The following is a 16,950-nucleotide window of genomic DNA, read 5'->3' as shown; positions in this document are numbered from 1 at the left end:
GTGACAGCAGCGCGAAGTAAGCATTGGTGGGGCCGGTTGAGCAGCATGGTTACCAGCAGGCTACGCACGACGGTGATGAGGCTAGCATCCGCACGGCGTGTGGGCATGGCGGACACGAAGAGACCCGAGAACGAGGGTGTGGGCGGCAAGCACAGGTGCATGGCGGGGTCGACGCGGACGTACACGCTCAGCCGAACCTCCTTCCCGGCGAAGAAGTGCTCCCAGAGAGGGGCGAAGGTGATGTCGGAGTTGATGAGAAACAAGAACTCCACCTTGGGGCCTTGGCGCCAGCCGCGCTACCTTGGGTGGGCCGGCCTAGGCGCCTGCCGCCGCCGCCTCCAGCGTCGTACGGTGGAGTTGGTCGTCAGCCTCCTCCCCCTGCATCGATGCCCATGCCCGCGACGGCACCTCCACCCGCTCGTGGGTCCCACATGTCACTGAGACAAGGACAATGTCCTACGTGGCGGTCAACGTCAGCGTGGCATGGTCAAACCCGCTCCACGTTGGATAAAACAGCCATGCGCCATGTCTAGTGCTAAGTGAATGTATTTTATAGTCGGGATACCAGCGCTAGATGATTTTGTAGTCGAGGGTCAAAGTTAGATGAACTGATAAAAGAGCCCTCTTAGATTAACATATGTTTGCGATTTAAGGCTTTGGGTCATGCGAATATGCCATTACAAAAGCATTCGCGTGTGGCCGATTTGCAGACCATACATGAGCCCTTCATGTCACGGATTGTCGCCAGTGTGGGCTTGCTTTTTGCTTTTGAACTGAAGCATATCCCCCAACGCTATATTATGCCCATTAACAGACCTTGAATGAGCTCGTGTATACGTGTGGATCGTCTCGCTTGCACTTCAATGGTCACACCGGTGGCTGGGCACCATTGATCGTCAATGACACTTCCATTAACTTGCCGCTCTCCTGGCCGCTGCCGATCTCTGACTCCGGATGCTCGATCTCCAGGGACTCCCTCTTGTATTTGTATCTCATCGCCACCCACACGAACAGAGCCATATTGAGCACCGAGAGAAGCAGGAGGAATACGTAGTAGTAGTCAAGGTGGGAGTCATTGAGGTTGTCGCCGATCCAGCTCTTGCCGGCGCTCCCGCGCCCCTTCGTCGCACGGTCGATGAGCGTCACAAGAAGGCTGTTGAGGAAATTGCCGACGCCGAGGCCGCTGGTGAAGAAAGTGGTGCCCAGGCTCCGCATTCCGTCCGGCGACTGGTCATAGAAGAACTCGAGGATGCCCACGGAGTTGAAGACGTCGCCCACGCCCATCAGCACGTACTGCGGCAGCATCCAGAATATGCTCATCGGCACGGTGTCGCCGGCGCGGTGGACGGACCGCTCCCGGATCACGCGCATGCGCCGGACTTCGACGAGGTAGGCGCACGCCACCACCAGCACCTGGAGCGCGCACCCGATGCCCAGGCGCTGGAGGAGCGTGATGCCGCGACGGTTGCCCGTGCGGCGCCGGACCAGCGGCACCAGCACGCGGTCGTACACCGGGATGGAGAGCAGCATCGAGATGGTGATGAAGCTGCTCAGGGACGCCGCCGGGATGTGCACGCCGCCCATGGAGCGGTACAGCGTGGTGCCCTGCTTCACGAACAGGGTGTTCACCTGCGCCCAGATCGTGCAGGGCACCAACGTCGACAGCCACACCACGATCATTCCGATAATCAGCTTCACCTCCTCCACCTCGGTCACCGTGCACGGCTGCCGCCGCCTCGTGTCAGACCCAGACCTCAGGGCCGCCCTGTCAAGGAACCGGAACGCCCGTGTGTGGTGCAGCCGCCGCTTCCCCGCCGCGGTGTACCACGCGGTCTCGTGCTCCTGCAGCTCGGCAGCGTCGCCGGGAAGCAGGCGCCTCCTGTTCGCGAACGCCTCGCTGAACACCCTGCCGACCAGCCTCGCCGGGCCGGCGGCCGTCTCCCGCTGGACGGGCTTGTGCCGGTAGAACGGCGTGCCGACGTAGAACAGGAGGAGCGACAGGGCAAGGCCGACGGTGGGGATGGTGTACCCGACGCCCCAGCCGACGTTCTCCTGCACGAAGACGAGGACGAGCACGGCGACAAGGCCGCCGGTGAAGGAGCTGAACATCCACCAGTTGAAGAAGGATGCCTTGACCTCGCGCTCCCGCGCGTCGAAGTCGTCGAACTGGTCCGCGCCGAACGTCGAGATGTTGGGTTTGGTGCCGCCCGCGCCGATGGCCATGGTGTAGAGCGCCCCGTAGAAGAAGGCAACCTGCTGCCGCGTCGCCGCCGCGCAGCCGCCGTCAGGCGTGCATTGCGGGTGGAGGGACTCGAGCGATACAGCCAGCGTTATCAGAACCATTCCCTGCAACAGTTCCGTCAGTCCTAACCAACTGTCTTACATCGAGTTTGAAATATTGTATACAGAAACCGTTTGCCCCCAAATCCAGGACAAATCGGAGCTCTTTCCACCACAACTGAATATTAAGCTGTGGGTTTTTAAATTTTGAAATAAACAAAGAATCATATTTAGCTGTGCATTTTATGGGCGGTGGAAGGCTATATGCTGTGGAAAGATAGTGGCTCCACATAGGGAGAGTTCGGCTTGCTAAATCTTGGCTGAAAACACTGATTTGGCTGAATTGTTGTGAGAGAAAAACTCTATTCTAATTGAAAAAAGTTAAATATGGGATAAGCCGAACGGGCTGTGGGTGAGAAGAGATGAACGGTGTTTTTGTGATCGGCTCGTTCGCTTGTGTCTCACCACTCAAATCACGTGAAATACCGTCTAATTTAATTGAGCAAGTTTGAGTCGATCCAATATCCCAAAATAATTAGAACTTGCATTCTTAATCACTACCACCTCTATTCCAAATTATAATTCGTTTCATCTTTTTGACCTTAAGTTTGATCACTCGTCTTGTTCAAAAATTTGAGCAAAATATTACTTTTTTTATTGTGGCTTGCTTTATTAATAAAAGTTCTTCAAGAATGATTTAAATTTGACTATGTTTGTATAAATTTTTTGAATAAGACGAGTGGTCAAACTTAAGATAAAAAGATCAAACAAATTATAATTTAGTACGGAGGGAGTACTAATGAGCCATGACGTCCATTGGATTGTGTGTTTAGTTGAATTATTTTGTCCCAACTCTCGTACATGATAAATCATTTCAGTCACAAGTAGGGGCAGAGCCCAGAATGCATGAAGCGCGGTGCTTGTGTAACATAGTGTCAGTTAAGTGCCAGTTAAGTGCCGAAGTACTCAAATTTGGGCTGCCAAGCTGTTCTTCATCGTAACATGGTAAGAGCATCTTCAACAGTCTATTCAGTTAAGCGCTGAAGTACTCAAAATTTTCCGCCACAAACTTTAGTTGATGCATGAGCTTAGCCTGCTTGTTGGAGCGGTTTTTAACAATACCTTTCTTAAGTTTTTGCAGCTTAAATTTTGACAATCCACATTCTCGAAGTTAGATATTTACAATCTCTAACGGATCAAATAGGCCTTTAACAGGCTGTGTTTGGATCCAGGGGCTAAAGTTTAATCGTATCACATCGGACGTTCAGGTGTTAAGAAGGACTAAATATGAATTAATTGTAAAACTAATTGCACAGGAGTAGGCTAATTAGTGAGATGAATCTATTAAGCTTAAGTAATCCTGCCGGATACCATAAAAATGGGTCCCCTAAGCAAGAACCGAAAAAATCGCTTAGACCTTGTAAAAATCGAAGCCAAGAGATAACCACCGGCAAACACCCACTTATCCGAGGCTCGGATGGACCGCCCGGCCCACCTCGAACAATATCCGGGCTCACCCGAAGCGGGCTCGGCCCAGAACGAAACCACAAGGCCTCGGACGAGGTACCGATTCTCCGACTCGCCCGAGGCCCCGCGCGTAAGGCCTCGGACGAGGTACCGATTCTCCGACTCGCCCGAGGCCCCGCCCGTAAGGCCTCGGACGAGGTACCGATTCTCCGACTCGCCCGAGGCCCCACCCGTAAGACCTCGGACGAGGTACCGATTCTCCGACTCGCCCGAGGCCCCGTCCGTAAGGCCTCGGACGAGGTACCGATTCTCCGACTCGCCCGAGGTCCCGCGCCACGAGGCCTCGGACGAACCTATCGATGGGGGATCAGCGTTACGATAACGCTACAAGGGAGACTCGGCTCTGCCTCTACAGAGGTGCCCACCACGGGGCTCGAACAAGACTCGGCTCTGCCTCTGCAGAACCGAGCCTCCCTCGGGGGCTAGAAGGGGGGGACCCTGAAAGCTCTAGTTTGGTTTTGGTGAATTGATGAAACCCTAAGTGCTAACCTAGTTTATTAAGTGATCATGAGATAGGTAGCACACTTCAAGTGGAGAAGCTAATGAAGATCATAGCATGGCAATGGTGATGGCATGGTGATGATCAAGGGCTTAAACTTGAATGGAAGAAAGAGAAAAACAAAAAGCTCAAGGCAAAGGTATAAACCATAGGAGTTGTTTTGTTTTGGTGATCAAGACACTTAGAGAGTGTGATCACATTTAGGATTGATAGCCGTACTATTAAGAGGAGTGAAACTCGTATCGAAATGCGGTTATCAAAGTGCCACTAGATGCTCTAACTCATTGCATATGCATTTAGGATCAAGTGAAATGCTAACACCCTTGAAAATATTTGTGAAAATATGCTAACACATGTGCACAAGGTGATACACTTTGTGGATGGCACATTGGAGCAAGGGTGGAGAAGTTAGAAGTGAAAACAGAGATGATGCCAGCGTCGGTCATGTGACCGGACGCTGGATCCAAAAGCACCGGACGCTGACTGGCTGCGTCCGTTCACGTTGACTGGCAGTACAGAGGCTAGGGTTTACCACCAGACATTGGGCTATGTCCGGTCGAGGTGGACCGGACGCGTCCGGTCGAGGAAAACTAGGTTTTGACCATTACTGTACTCGACCGGACGCTGAGGCTCTAGCGTCCGGTCAGTTCTACCGGAGTGTCCGGTCAACTTCATAGCCGTTGAAAACTGACGAACAGCGTTTGAAGCTGGTAACACGTGGCGTCCATCAGTGGACCGGACGCTAAGTCCAGGGTCCAGTCAGTTGGACCGGAGCGTCCGATCAGAGCGCAGTGTGCCCAGTGAAGGGGTACAACGGCTCTATTTCGTGGGGGCTTCTATTTAAGCCCCATGGCCGGCTGTGGCTCATATCTTTGGCCATTTTCATTGACATAGCAACCTTGTGAGCCTAGCCAAAGTCCTCCCACTCATCTCCATCATTGATTCATCATCATAGTGAGATTGAGAGTGATCCAAGTGCATTGCTTAAGTGATTGCATCTAGAGGCACGTGGTGTTCGTGTTTCGCTGCGGATTTCGCTTGTTACTCTTGGTGGTTGCCGCCACCTAGATGGCTTGGAGCAGCGAGGATCGTTGAGCGGAGGGTGGTGATTGTCTCCGGCTCCGATCGTGGTGATTGTGAGGGGTTCTTGACCTTTTTCCCGGCGGAGCGCCAAAAGATACTCTAGTGAATTGCTTGTGGCTTGTGTGATCCTCATCTTGTGTTGGTTGTGCGGCACCCTAGTGAGGGTTTGGCGTGTGAAGCCAATTAGCGCGTGAACCTCCAAGTGAGTGAATCGCCACAACGAGGAGTAGCTTGCCGGCAAGCAAGTGAACCTCGGTAAAAATCATTGTGTTCATCCTTTGATTCCGAGGTGATTGGTCTTCATTGTTATTCATCCTTGTGATTGATTGGTTCACTCCTCGACACGGCGGTATAACTATCTTGATCACTCTCTTTACTTTACCGCAAACTAGTTGACAAGCTCTTTAGTGTAGCTAGTTGTGAGAGCTTGCTTGCTTGGTTGGTGTGGCTCTTTAGTTAGCCTTTGAGAGTACACTAACATAGGGTAGTGTCATTGCTCTTGTATGAATTGACACTATCTAAACTAGAATTGTGATAGGTGGCTTGTATTTTGAGTAGGCTAGCGCAACACTTGCTTCGCCTCATAATTGTCTAACCATTTGGTTAAGTGTTGTTGTAGAAATTTTTATTAGGCTATTCACCCCCCCCCCTCCTCGAGCCATTAGGACCTTTCAGACCCCCCCACTAAGTCCCAGGCACCATTTTTTAGTCGTTTTTCGAAAAAATTTCTACGCCAAACTCTCTAGCGTGCTCTGACAAATCGATTGTAAAAAGGCCGAAAGTCTGTCTTAGGGCCAAAAGGCCGGCCGAGCCGCGAGACGGCCTACGCCTCCGGGCTACGGCAACTCCCTCACCACCTTTTGCCCGAGGGGCAGCTTAGGCTCCGAGGAAGTTTTTCACAAGTGATATGTTCAGAGACGAGATAGAGGGCAGAGGCTCGGAAATACAATAGAAAACGATTAAAAAGCGTATACACACGAGTACTTTAAAAGGCCTCGATGGCCACAAGCGTTATGATATGGTAACATAAGTCTTAATCTATTTACATGACCCCTTTGGCCCAGGTCAGAACTCAGGGTCGCCAGCGTTGGCGGTCGGCGCAGGAGGAACCACCTCCTCTTCGAATAGCTTGGCCAGCGCCGTGCCAGGGGCCTCGGCTGCCACCACCAGCTTCATGACCTCCTCCTCAGCCTCCGCATCATCCTCAGCCAAGACGTAACCGTCGCAGACGGCCTTGAGGTCAACGCCGACGTAGTGCGAGGAGACGACGGCCAGGGCGCGCTTCACGCCCGTATGCAGTGCCCCCCAGAGCCACTCGTGGACTCGGCCGCTCAACGCGATCAAGCGGCTCTCGAGGGAGCTGCTTGATTCGATCCCCCCCCCCCGACCTCTAGGGCCTCGCAAGCGGTATGGACGGCGCTCTGCAGCGTGTTGTGCTCCTGGATCTCGGCCTCGAGCACCGCTTGCACCTCAACGGAGGCCTCAGCTGCCCGAGAGACCTCCTTCTCCAACCCTGCACCAAGACAAGTGGGATAGGGTTAAGCACAAAAGGAAATAAGCCGAACAGGGGCGTAGGCCTACGGGACTCACCCTCAGCTTTCTCTTTCCAGCTTTGAACCTCGACCCGAGAGGCCTCGGCCGCCCTGGAAGCCTCCTTCTCTAGCTCTGCGTTGCATCGGCGAGTTAGGGGTCGAACGCAAGAAAAATAAATAAAACAAGGGGAACAGGACTCACCCTCGGTCTTTTTCTTCCAGGCTAAAGCCTCGGCCCGAGAAGCCTTGGCCACCTTGAGGGCCTCCGCCAAGGCACCTTTTATCAGTAGGTGCGCGCCCTGCTCCGCCCCCAGTTGCCCAGCGACGGCCTTGGCAGAGACCTCCACTTGTTCGGCCCGGGACCTGAAGGTGTCCCGCTTGCCAGCCACCTAGGTCAACTCCTCCTCTAGCTCCTTGATCCGCGCCGCCAAAGGGGCGGCCTGCTCCCAAGCCATGGCCACCTCGGCCTTCATGTCAGCACAACGAAGGCGGAGGTCCTCCACTTCCACGCTCCGCGCCGACAGAAGCTCGTTGGCATTGGCGAGCAAGTCCTTCTACTGCCCGAGCTGGTCCTAGACGCCCCTCTCCCGCTGGAGGAACAACGATTTCCCAAGGGACCGGGCCTCGAGATCCTGGATAGGCAGAACAGACGTCAAGCACTACAAGAAAACTCGAGAAAAGACTACATAGCACGAAAAAAGAAAGCGCGCACCTGGGCAACACTGGACAGATTGTCAGCCACGACGGACAGCGCTGTCCGCAGCGACTGCTCCGCCAGACGACGGAATTTCTCAAAGGAGTCCCAGTGCCCCCCCTCGGCCACGTCATCAAGGGCGAACAGAGGCTCCCCCTCAGGGTCGTCCTGGCTCCGCCACAAGACACGCAGGCTATCCCACCCGCGGGGCTCGGGTTGTACCCGAATGAGGGCCGAGCTCCCCTCGCCAGAGGTCGGAGCCGGCTACTCCGCGGTGCTGGCCGCCTCGGCGTCCGCCACCTCCTTCCCCTAGGAAGTATTGTCGAAGGAGATCGAATGGACCTCCACCTCCTGGGCGCTTCCCTGCGACGGCGGCGGGTCTTGGACCAGGGGTGGTACTAAAGCTTGCTCCGCCTCCATCTCCGCATCCTGGCCCGTCGGCTCCACCGTGCCCAAACTGGCCTCCGCCACCTCGGCCTCGGCAGCCCGGGGAGCCCCGACGTCCGCCACTTCGGCCTCTGAAGCCCTAAGGGCCTCGGCCTCCACCACCTCGGCCTCGAATGTCCTAGGGGCCTTGGCCTCGCCCTCGGTGGCCTCAGCGACTAAGGGTGCCTCAGCTTCATCTGATTCGCGGGCCTCGGCCTCACAGGACGTAGGCGCCTCCTCCCCCGCTTGCTTCGTGGCTGCCTCGCTAACCTCTCCTTGGGCGGCCGGCTCCTTCGGGTCGGCCCTCGCCGACACCGCGCCACGCTGCATGGCAGCTTGTGCCTCCACCACCCATTGGGCGGTGGAGCTGGTGCTCACCTTAAGCGCCTTATGTGGCACCAGGGCAGGCGCTTCCACCTGACGCTTCTGGCTGAAGGCAAAACACTCACAAGGTTAGCATACGACCAAGGGACGAGCGGCAGATGCTGCAACTCCACTGACAAAACACTTACCTCGAACGGGGACACAACCGCTTCCGCGCTGCGTCCCTCGTCCTCTGCAATGGTGGTGGTGGCAGTGGTGGCACGGCCCCCGTGTCCGTCGGTGCCGACCGGCCCTCGCCGGACTCCGGCGCCCCCTCAACCCTCTGCGGAGGTGGTTGCATCGCCCCCGCCACCGCCTGCTCCACCTCCACCGTCGAGGCCACTGAGCTGACGGCATGCTTCGCTAACGCCCATGCCTCGGGCGTGTCGGCCTCGGCCCCGGGGCTGACGATCGCCGGCCCCGAGGCGTCCTCTCCTCCTCCTCCTCCTAGAAACGCCGGGCTGCTCGCCGACGCCCCGAGCGTCGTCCCCCTGATGTCAGGGAGATGGTCCAGGGTACCCTGCCCCGCCTCGCTCTCGTCATCATCGCTCGAGGGATCCGACAACGACGGTGACAGAGATGGCTCCACTGGGAGACCATCGTGCCTCTGCTGCCGGCGACGTTTCTCCAGCTCGTCGCGCTCAAGGTTCTTCCTCTTGCGCCTTGCCTCCTCGGTGTCCTTCCGCTTCTTCTACGTCTCGGCATGCGCCCTGTTCACCACCCGCCGCTCTGCGTCCTCGAGAACGGGTGGCGGGGAGGCTCGCACATCCCTCATCCCCTGCAGGAACAGCGAACGTGAATAAAGGAACAGATTGAAAATGTAAGGAGCGAAGAGGCCTCGGGGGCTATAGCGGCGCATGACTTACCAGAGAGAGGTACCCCCATGACGGGCGCATCAAGAACGGGGACAGACCACTGCTCCTCAGCCGCCCCTCCACCGTCTCTCTCATCCGATGTAGAATCTCCTCGTCGGAGAGGGCAACGGCGGACATCCGAACGCCATCGATCAGCTTGTTCGGTGTCATCTCAAACAGGCGCTGCCGCCGAGCCATCAGTGGCAGCACCCTCCAGCGGTGGAAGGCCGCCACAACCACAACCGCCGTAAGGCCACGGCTGCGCAGCCTCTCCAATGCCTCCAGAAGCGGCCGCAGCTTGGGCTGATCAACCGTCGGGACGCCGTACCTCCACTTCTCCGCCTGGTATAGGGGGGAAGTCCATCGTCGTCATTGCGGAGGTAGAACTAGCTGTTGTACCAGCGGCGGTTGGACGACGCGAGCTGGGCCGGGATGTAGAGGAGCTGCTGGTCTTGGCGCACTTGGAGAGTGTAGCCGTCGGCCCTCATCGCCTTCTGCGTGCCCGTCGTGCCCGCCAGCTTGGTGGTGAGCCCCGCCCGAAAGAGATGGAGCCGCAGCTCCTAGTGGGGGGCAATGCCCAGGTACCCCTCATAGACAGCGACGAAGATGGCCACCTGCGCGATGGAGTTGGGGTTGAAGTTGTGAGCTCCACGCCACAGTAGTGCGGGTGCGCCCGCATGAACCGGTCCGCTGGCAGGCCGAGACCGCGCTCGTGGAAGGCCACGAAACTCACGATGTAGCCATCGCATGGCCTCGGCTCCGGCTCAGCCCCCGGAGCAATCCACTCCAGTCTGTTGGGGTCAGTAACCGGGCGGAGGAGGCCGTCGTCAACAAGCGACTGCAGCGTCGCCGCAGACACGTCGGACAGACCCCAAGGACCCACCTGAATGACAACAGCGCCGCCGGCCATGGGTGCGGTGGAGAACGCAGCTACAGCGGTAAGGTGAGCTCTCGCTACCTCTCTCCCTCTCTCGCTCTCTTCCTCCCCCTTCTCCCTTCTTCTCCCCGGCGCTCTTTGTTCTTAGCAACCGCTCAAGGGCAGAAAGGTCTAACGTATGCAGGCAAGGTAAGGAGGGGAGGGGCGAGGCTCGCCACGTATTTATGAGGGAAGGGGGCGAAACGATCGGGCGATGAAACCGGGGAAGTTTCCCTCAGATCTGGCGTAGTTAATCCGGATCTGACTAAACCACCCATGTGTCCACCTTTTCCTTATTAATCGTGCGCACAGTAACGTCCCATCCGCAGACATCGCATCACATCCGACCGCAGTGACGGCAGGCGTCATTCCATCTCCCTGAGAAACCGCCTCAAAAGGCGCGTTGCCATTGTCAGCCGATGGGAGGGGAATATCCCCCACCCGATTCCTTTCAGACTAAGGAACTGGGCACCGAGCCGGTTACGGTCTAGGGGTTCGAAGGCTGGGCCCCCAAGGGTCTCGACAGCCGCCCCAGGACAACAGAGTCAGGGACGACTATGGGCGAGCCCGTACATGGCTGAGGCCCAAGTAAGCGATCGCTCGGGATGCCCTAAGTCATGTCCGAGACCGGCAGGGAAGTCTCTGAATGGGATCCCACCGTAGGGAGGCACCAAGCCCCCGGGGCCAATCAAACGGCCCTGGGACCCACTAGAGAAGCCCTCTGATACTTTTGGAGTGCGTCTCTAGACCACCAGCCGACCCCTATCGAATGGGGCACGGGTCTCCACTTGGACTTACCCAATAACAGCTCATCGGAGGTGTCACTGCTCGCGCCCACCGAGGGTAGCCTGGCATACTCCACCCCTCCTTCCGAACGAAAAGGATGTGCGAGGGCCACACAAAAAAGATAGGGAAACTCCTGATCGCCCTCTTGCTCCGCGCAGAGGCCCGGGGGCCCTTCCTGCATACACGCCGAGGCCCAGCAACCCGAACTCGCACTCGGGGGCTCGGCAAAATGCGATAAAGGGCATCGAGCCCGTTACGGTCCAGGGGTTCAAAGGCTAGGCCCCCGAGGGTCTCGACAGCCGCCCTAGGACAACAGAGTCAGGGATGACTATGGGCGAGCCCGTACATGGCCGAGGCCTGAGCAAGCGATTGCTCGGGATGCCCTAAGTCATGTTCGAGACCGGCAGGGAATTCTCTGAATGGGATCCCATCGTAGGGAGGCACCGAGCCCCCGGGGCCAATCGAACGGCCCTGGGACCCACTAGAGAAGCCCTCTAGTACTTTTGGAGTGCGTCTCTGGACCACCAGCCGACCCCTATCGAATGGGGCACGGGCCTCCACTTGGACTTACCTGATAACAGCTCACCGGAGGTGTTACCGCTCGCGCCCACCGAGGGTAGCCTGGCATACTCCACCCCTCCTTCCGAACAAAAAGGATGCGCGAGGGCCGCACAAAAAAGACAGGGAAACTCCGGATCGCCCTCTTGCTGCGCACAGAGGCTCGGGGGCTCTTCCTGCAAACAAGCCAAAACCCCGCGACCCGAACTCGCACTCGTGGGCTCGGCAAACGTGATAAACCCCCTCGCTCAACATGAGAAAAGCCCCTGGAGGAATAAATCCACTCCTCCAGGGCCTTGAGGGCTACACCCGGCGGGTGTGCTCGCGCGCACCCACCGAGGCCTCAAGTATGAAACACCATCCCGCCAGGAGCTGCCGCGAGCCAAGTCTCGTCAAAACCTCAGGCAGAGCGCTCACACTCTCCCTAAGGCTCGGGGGCTACTGTCGGGTACCATAAAAAGGGGTCCCCTAAGCAAGAACCGAAAAAATCGCTTAGACCTTGTAAAATCGAAGCCAAGAGATAACTACCGGCAAACCCCCACCTTATCCGAGGCTCGGCTTGACCGCCCGGCCCACTTCGATCAGTTTTCCGATTCGCCCGAGGCCCCAACCGTAAGGCCTCGGACGAGGTACTGATTCTCTGTCTCGCTCAAGGCCCCGCCCGTAAGGCCTCGGACGAGGTACTGATTCTCCGCCTCGCTCGAGGCCCCGCCCGTAAGGCCTTAGACGAGGTACCGATTCTCCGCCTCGCTCGAGACCCGCCCGTAAGGCCTCGGACGGGGTACCGATTCTCCGACTCGCTTGAGGCCGGCTCGGCAGCTACCTCGTCACCACCGCCTCGACCGGGACGTCACGTCCAACTGGTGCGACCGACCACTCCCGCGACGTCAACCGAACGACGGCTCGATATGGCGGAGTGGCCAACGAGATGGGAGTCACATCGACGCCATGCCGTCCGGGACAAGACGGGGCAGGGGTTACCGGCCGCTGTGCTCGGCACTGTGCCCACGACTGACACCCATGCGACACTGTGCTGCCTAACCCCACCTGCTCCGAGGACAGTGCGGCGTGGAGAGTCATGTCCGGGTCTCTGTAGCCTCGGAATCAGCATAAAGGACCAAACTACTCCCTCCGAGCCTCGGCTACCCGCCTCCGCACCCCTGTAGCCTCGGGACTCGCGCCCGTCGAGCCCTCCACAATGGTTCAGCCTCTGCACTGACGGGGCCTCGGCTCTCTACGTTGTCGACATACAACGACCGGCACGTCGTCCACAGTCTGCGCCATGCCCTGCGTCAAGCCATCACAGGAGCCCCCACGTCGCACATGATCGGGCGTGACCGGCGCGTCGCTCCAGTGCACCGAGGACAAGACTGCTCCGTCGACCATGCCGCCACAGTGACAAACATAGGGCTCGGACATACCGCCTCCGCTCACAAAACGTCACGTAACGAACACATGTATCGCCCCTGTCCCCCCTTCAACTATAAAAGGGAGAGACAGGGGCACGCACAGATAGACTCACGGAGACTCAGACACACACGCTCCAGCAACGCTCAACACTCTGTAATACGCACGCTCCCCCGCTGCCTGAGATCAACATCTCAAGCAACCCACGCCGCTCCACGCAGAGACCTGGGACTAGCTCCCTCTCTCGCCCAGCTTGTAAACCCCTACTACAAGCACCTCGGTGCAAGGAATACAAGATCGCTCTCTCAGACTGGACGTAGGGCACCTATTGCCTGAACCAGTATAAAACTTGTATCTCTTTGCATCACCATCCAGGATTAGGGGCACGCAGTACACATTCACTAGCCGGTTGAGGGCCCGCCGGTCCAAAACACCGACAAGTACACTTTCACTAGTCGGTTGAGGACCCACCGGACCAAAACACCGACAAATCCATAATTAGCAAATGTTTACTGTGGCACCACATTATTAAATCATGGACTAATTAGACTTAATAGATTCGTCTCGTAAATTAGCTTCAATATGTGTAATTAGTTTTATAATTAGCCTATGTTTAATACTCCCAATTGGTATCAAGATTCGATGTGACAGGGCTAAATTTTTGCCCGAGGGAAACAAACACAGCACGGCTATGAGTACTCCTATGTTTGAGAGTGTGTATTCTGACTAATTTTGAAATTGGAGCATAGTAGAATAGAGATGATGTTTGACTAACAAGTTAGCTCTAGCTTTAGGAATGTGAGCTTTTTGAGGGTATATATCGTCAGTCTCAGCGAGGCTCTAAGCCGGGAGGCTATGCTCGGAAGAGAGTTTCTCCTCCCCCCGTATCTCAGGTCCCCACATCCTACTTCCTACCAAATGATTCTGAAACAAATGAAACTGAAAACTGGTTTACCCAGCTCGAGCTCCTTCATGTAAGTCTACCGTGCTACGGTAGGGACCCGGCCAGAAGAATCCATTTTTGGAGCACTGACATTTCAACACGAGGGTCATAGTTAGTGTAAACACTAGACGTGTTCACAAAAAAAAGGTGTAAACACTGGACGGAGAACCAATCATTCATCGACGCAATTGCGGGCGGTGGGCTTTAGACGTAGCAGAAAAACTGAATAACGGACCCAGCATCACATGAACCTTTGTTTGTCTGTACTATATAGTTTGAGAGACTAGAGAGTGACACAGGCGCCCCATTCTCACACGCAACACAAGGATCAGTCTCCAATTGTCCCAGCTGAAACTGAAAGCAGCAGGCCAGAAAGATTCCTAATCGGCTAGCTAGCTTGCTTTGGCTCCTCCCGGCCGCTGTCGTCGTGCGTTTTCTTCTCTACTACGACCCTACTCGTCGCAATCCAAACTGACGAAAGGCGATTGCAGACAAAATACTGGTCACCCACGTCATGTCACTCTGGCCCTGTTCGGTTATCTTGTAATCCATATTTTTTAGTTTTTTTTTCAGTGTTTTTCTCTCATAATAAATCAGTCGGAACCGGAACAGTGTTTTAACTTGTTTTTTTAATGAAACGAACGGAGCCTCTGTCTACTTACGGAATTTATGGTTGGCCTGATCTAGAATTCCAGCTATTAAAATTTGCAAGCCTGCAGCATGCGATTCTCGCTACAAAAAAAGTGCGGTTACGTAGGTTCCCGTTAAGAAATTAGCGACACCAACTACTAACCTAAGTGAAAGCTCTGTCATTCATTCGATTAAGGAGGGTTGTAATTAAGAAAGGAAGAAAACAAGGAAAATTAGTCCGGTGTAATAAGTGTAAGGCACTGCAGCTGCCTGGTGGGTTGTCCTCAGCAGAGCAGCAACAGAAAATATGAAAACAAGCTCTAGGAAAATCGAACAGCATCAAACTAGGGAACTCCAAACCTGGTGGGGAAAAAAGAGCAACTAGGAACTAACCGCGAGGTAGACGAGTGAGGAGATGGTGAAGGTCCAGAAGCGGCCGAGGAACGTGTCGGCGATGTAGGCGCCGACGATGGGGGTCATCCAGACGGCGCCCGTCCAGTTGTTGACGTTGCGCACCGACGGGACCGTCTCCTCCCGGAGCTGCGTCGTCAGGTACACCACCAGGTTCGACGCCACACCGTAGAACGCCATCCGCTCGAAGGACTCATACCCTGTAGCATATAGCATATGGTCAGCCGTGCAGGCGCGAGTCCATGATGACAGTCAGGCCAACGGGGAATGGATAGAACGCCAAGAGCCCAAGAGCTACTAGCTATTACCTACTAGGAAGGCGCAGGCCTTCCAGCGCCCGGTCTGGGAGGCCAGCACCGGCTGGCCGCGGAGGTCGACGGAGCCGTCCTTTGTGTACGCATCTTGCTTGGCTTCCTCTTCCATGGTGTTGAGCTGTCGATGTGTGTGCTCAGACTTGGCTGCCAACCAATCTTGTGGTGTCGAGATGGCCTTGGCTGGTACTGGTAGGCCCGCCGCCGGGAGCTGGAGCGACGAGACGTGTATGTATATATATATAGTGCTCTTGGCTGGTGGACCTACTGGCTACGTGTAGATGAGAGATACTTTCTCTGGTCTAGTTAATAAAATAATTTCTAAGGCGTTGATACGACACAGTTTCTAGAGTTATATTTTAAGTATTCATTTATTGTATATTATATTATTTAGGATTATAAACATATACAACAACATATCTTTTGCGTTGTACTTGCTTAGTGTAAAGAAAATGGACCGATTCTGGTGTTTGATGATTAGCAAGATAAAGTTGGACTAACGTGTTTGTAATTGTATGTTTCGTAGTTCGATAGGATGTACAGACGGACTTGGGTTGGTTTGAAACGAGAAGAAGTTGATCAACGCCGAAAAGAAGGCACTAGACGAGGTGTGATGAACATAGAAGTGAAGATAGATGTTCAAAGACGCAAAGTTGCCCGAAGACGAAGATTCGCAGGGAAAAGAAGAAAGGGCAGCGGCTGCAGCGTGCACTGGTCACCACCGCTGGCACACCGGTTGCCTCACCGGACATGGTGTCCAGAGAAGCTGCAGCACACAGAAGCAGCAACCAGGGCACCAGGCACACCGGTGTGCACCAGACATGGTGCACCGATTACCATGTCAAGAGAGGGTTGAAAGCGGGCGAGAACACCCCAAAGGGCACTGGTCGTCACCGGTGGTACACTGGTCAGAGCACCGATAACGCGTTCCAGAGGCGTTGAAGAAGAGTTGGAGAAGGCCACAAAGCACTGGTCATAACCGGTGTAAGCACCAATGCTAGCACCGGTCACCCACTGTGCTGCAACGGTCGGTTCTGACAGTGCAATGGCTAGTCGACGTGGCACGCACCGCTCGTGTCCAGGGCAAAGCACTGTAGCGCCAGTGCTCACACAGAAGCCTGCGATCAGCATCCAACAGCTAGTTTCAGCTTGGCACTATAAATAACTGTCCCAACCAGAGCTGAAGCAAGGTGCTAGGGTGTTGGTACACCACATTGGTGCTCTCCATATGTATAGGGCTTAAATATGACTTGATGATTAGCATAGGTGCTTTACGAAGAGCTTAAGTTAGTTAGAACCACGCTCATATGCGCTTGCTCTAGGCTTAGGCTTAGTTGTTAAATAAGGTTTGCATACCTCTTACCACTCGGTGCTTGCGTGTACCATGTTTGTACTCGACGGGGCTTGTAGTTTTGTGAGACCACACCAACCACGTTTTTAGTATGGCTGCCACCGTATATTGGAGGGAACAAGGCCCGTGGCGTTTTGGCCGGAAGCTTGATAGTGAAGACGGTAGGGAGTGGTCTGGGAGAGACTTACCGGAAGGAACATCAAAGACCCACTTATGTGTGGAGAAGGCCCGAGGTTATCCACGGAGTTACCTGACTGGGAGGTTAGCCTTTGCGAGGGCTTTCTTGCAAGGGGCTCCAACGAGGACTTGGGGGAATCTTGAGCGCTTCTCGATACCTTGGCAAAATGCCGGAGTCGTCGACGAGAGATTACATCTCTAC

The 16,950-nt window shown here is 55.5% G+C and overlaps 1 protein-coding gene and 1 long non-coding RNA gene across 2 annotated transcripts; both read right to left on the bottom strand.

Annotated features, from left to right (window-relative positions):
- Positions 1-604: 604 nt before the first annotated feature.
- Positions 605-15,440, bottom strand: LOC136512813 (protein NRT1/ PTR FAMILY 5.1). The gene is made up of 3 exons (XM_066506814.1): positions 15,218-15,440; positions 14,892-15,109; positions 605-2,346 (listed from the first exon to the last, which is right to left on the bottom strand). The coding sequence occupies exons 1-3, from the start codon at positions 15,330-15,332 to the stop codon at positions 868-870; spliced, it is 1,812 nt and encodes a 603-aa protein (XP_066362911.1). The 5' UTR covers positions 15,333-15,440; the 3' UTR covers positions 605-867.
- LOC136514484 (uncharacterized) lies at positions 6,254-8,590 on the bottom strand. The gene is made up of 3 exons (XR_010773656.1): positions 7,124-8,590; positions 6,980-7,054; positions 6,254-6,902 (listed from the first exon to the last, which is right to left on the bottom strand). It is a non-coding gene; the product is annotated as an uncharacterized lncRNA (long non-coding RNA).
- Positions 15,441-16,950: the final 1,510 nt, after the last annotated feature.

This window comes from Miscanthus floridulus, chromosome 16 (genome assembly GCF_019320115.1).
Source record: "Miscanthus floridulus cultivar M001 chromosome 16, ASM1932011v1, whole genome shotgun sequence".
NCBI lineage: Eukaryota > Viridiplantae > Streptophyta > Magnoliopsida > Poales > Poaceae > Miscanthus > Miscanthus floridulus.
This window is presented reverse-complemented; position numbering and strand designations above follow the sequence as displayed.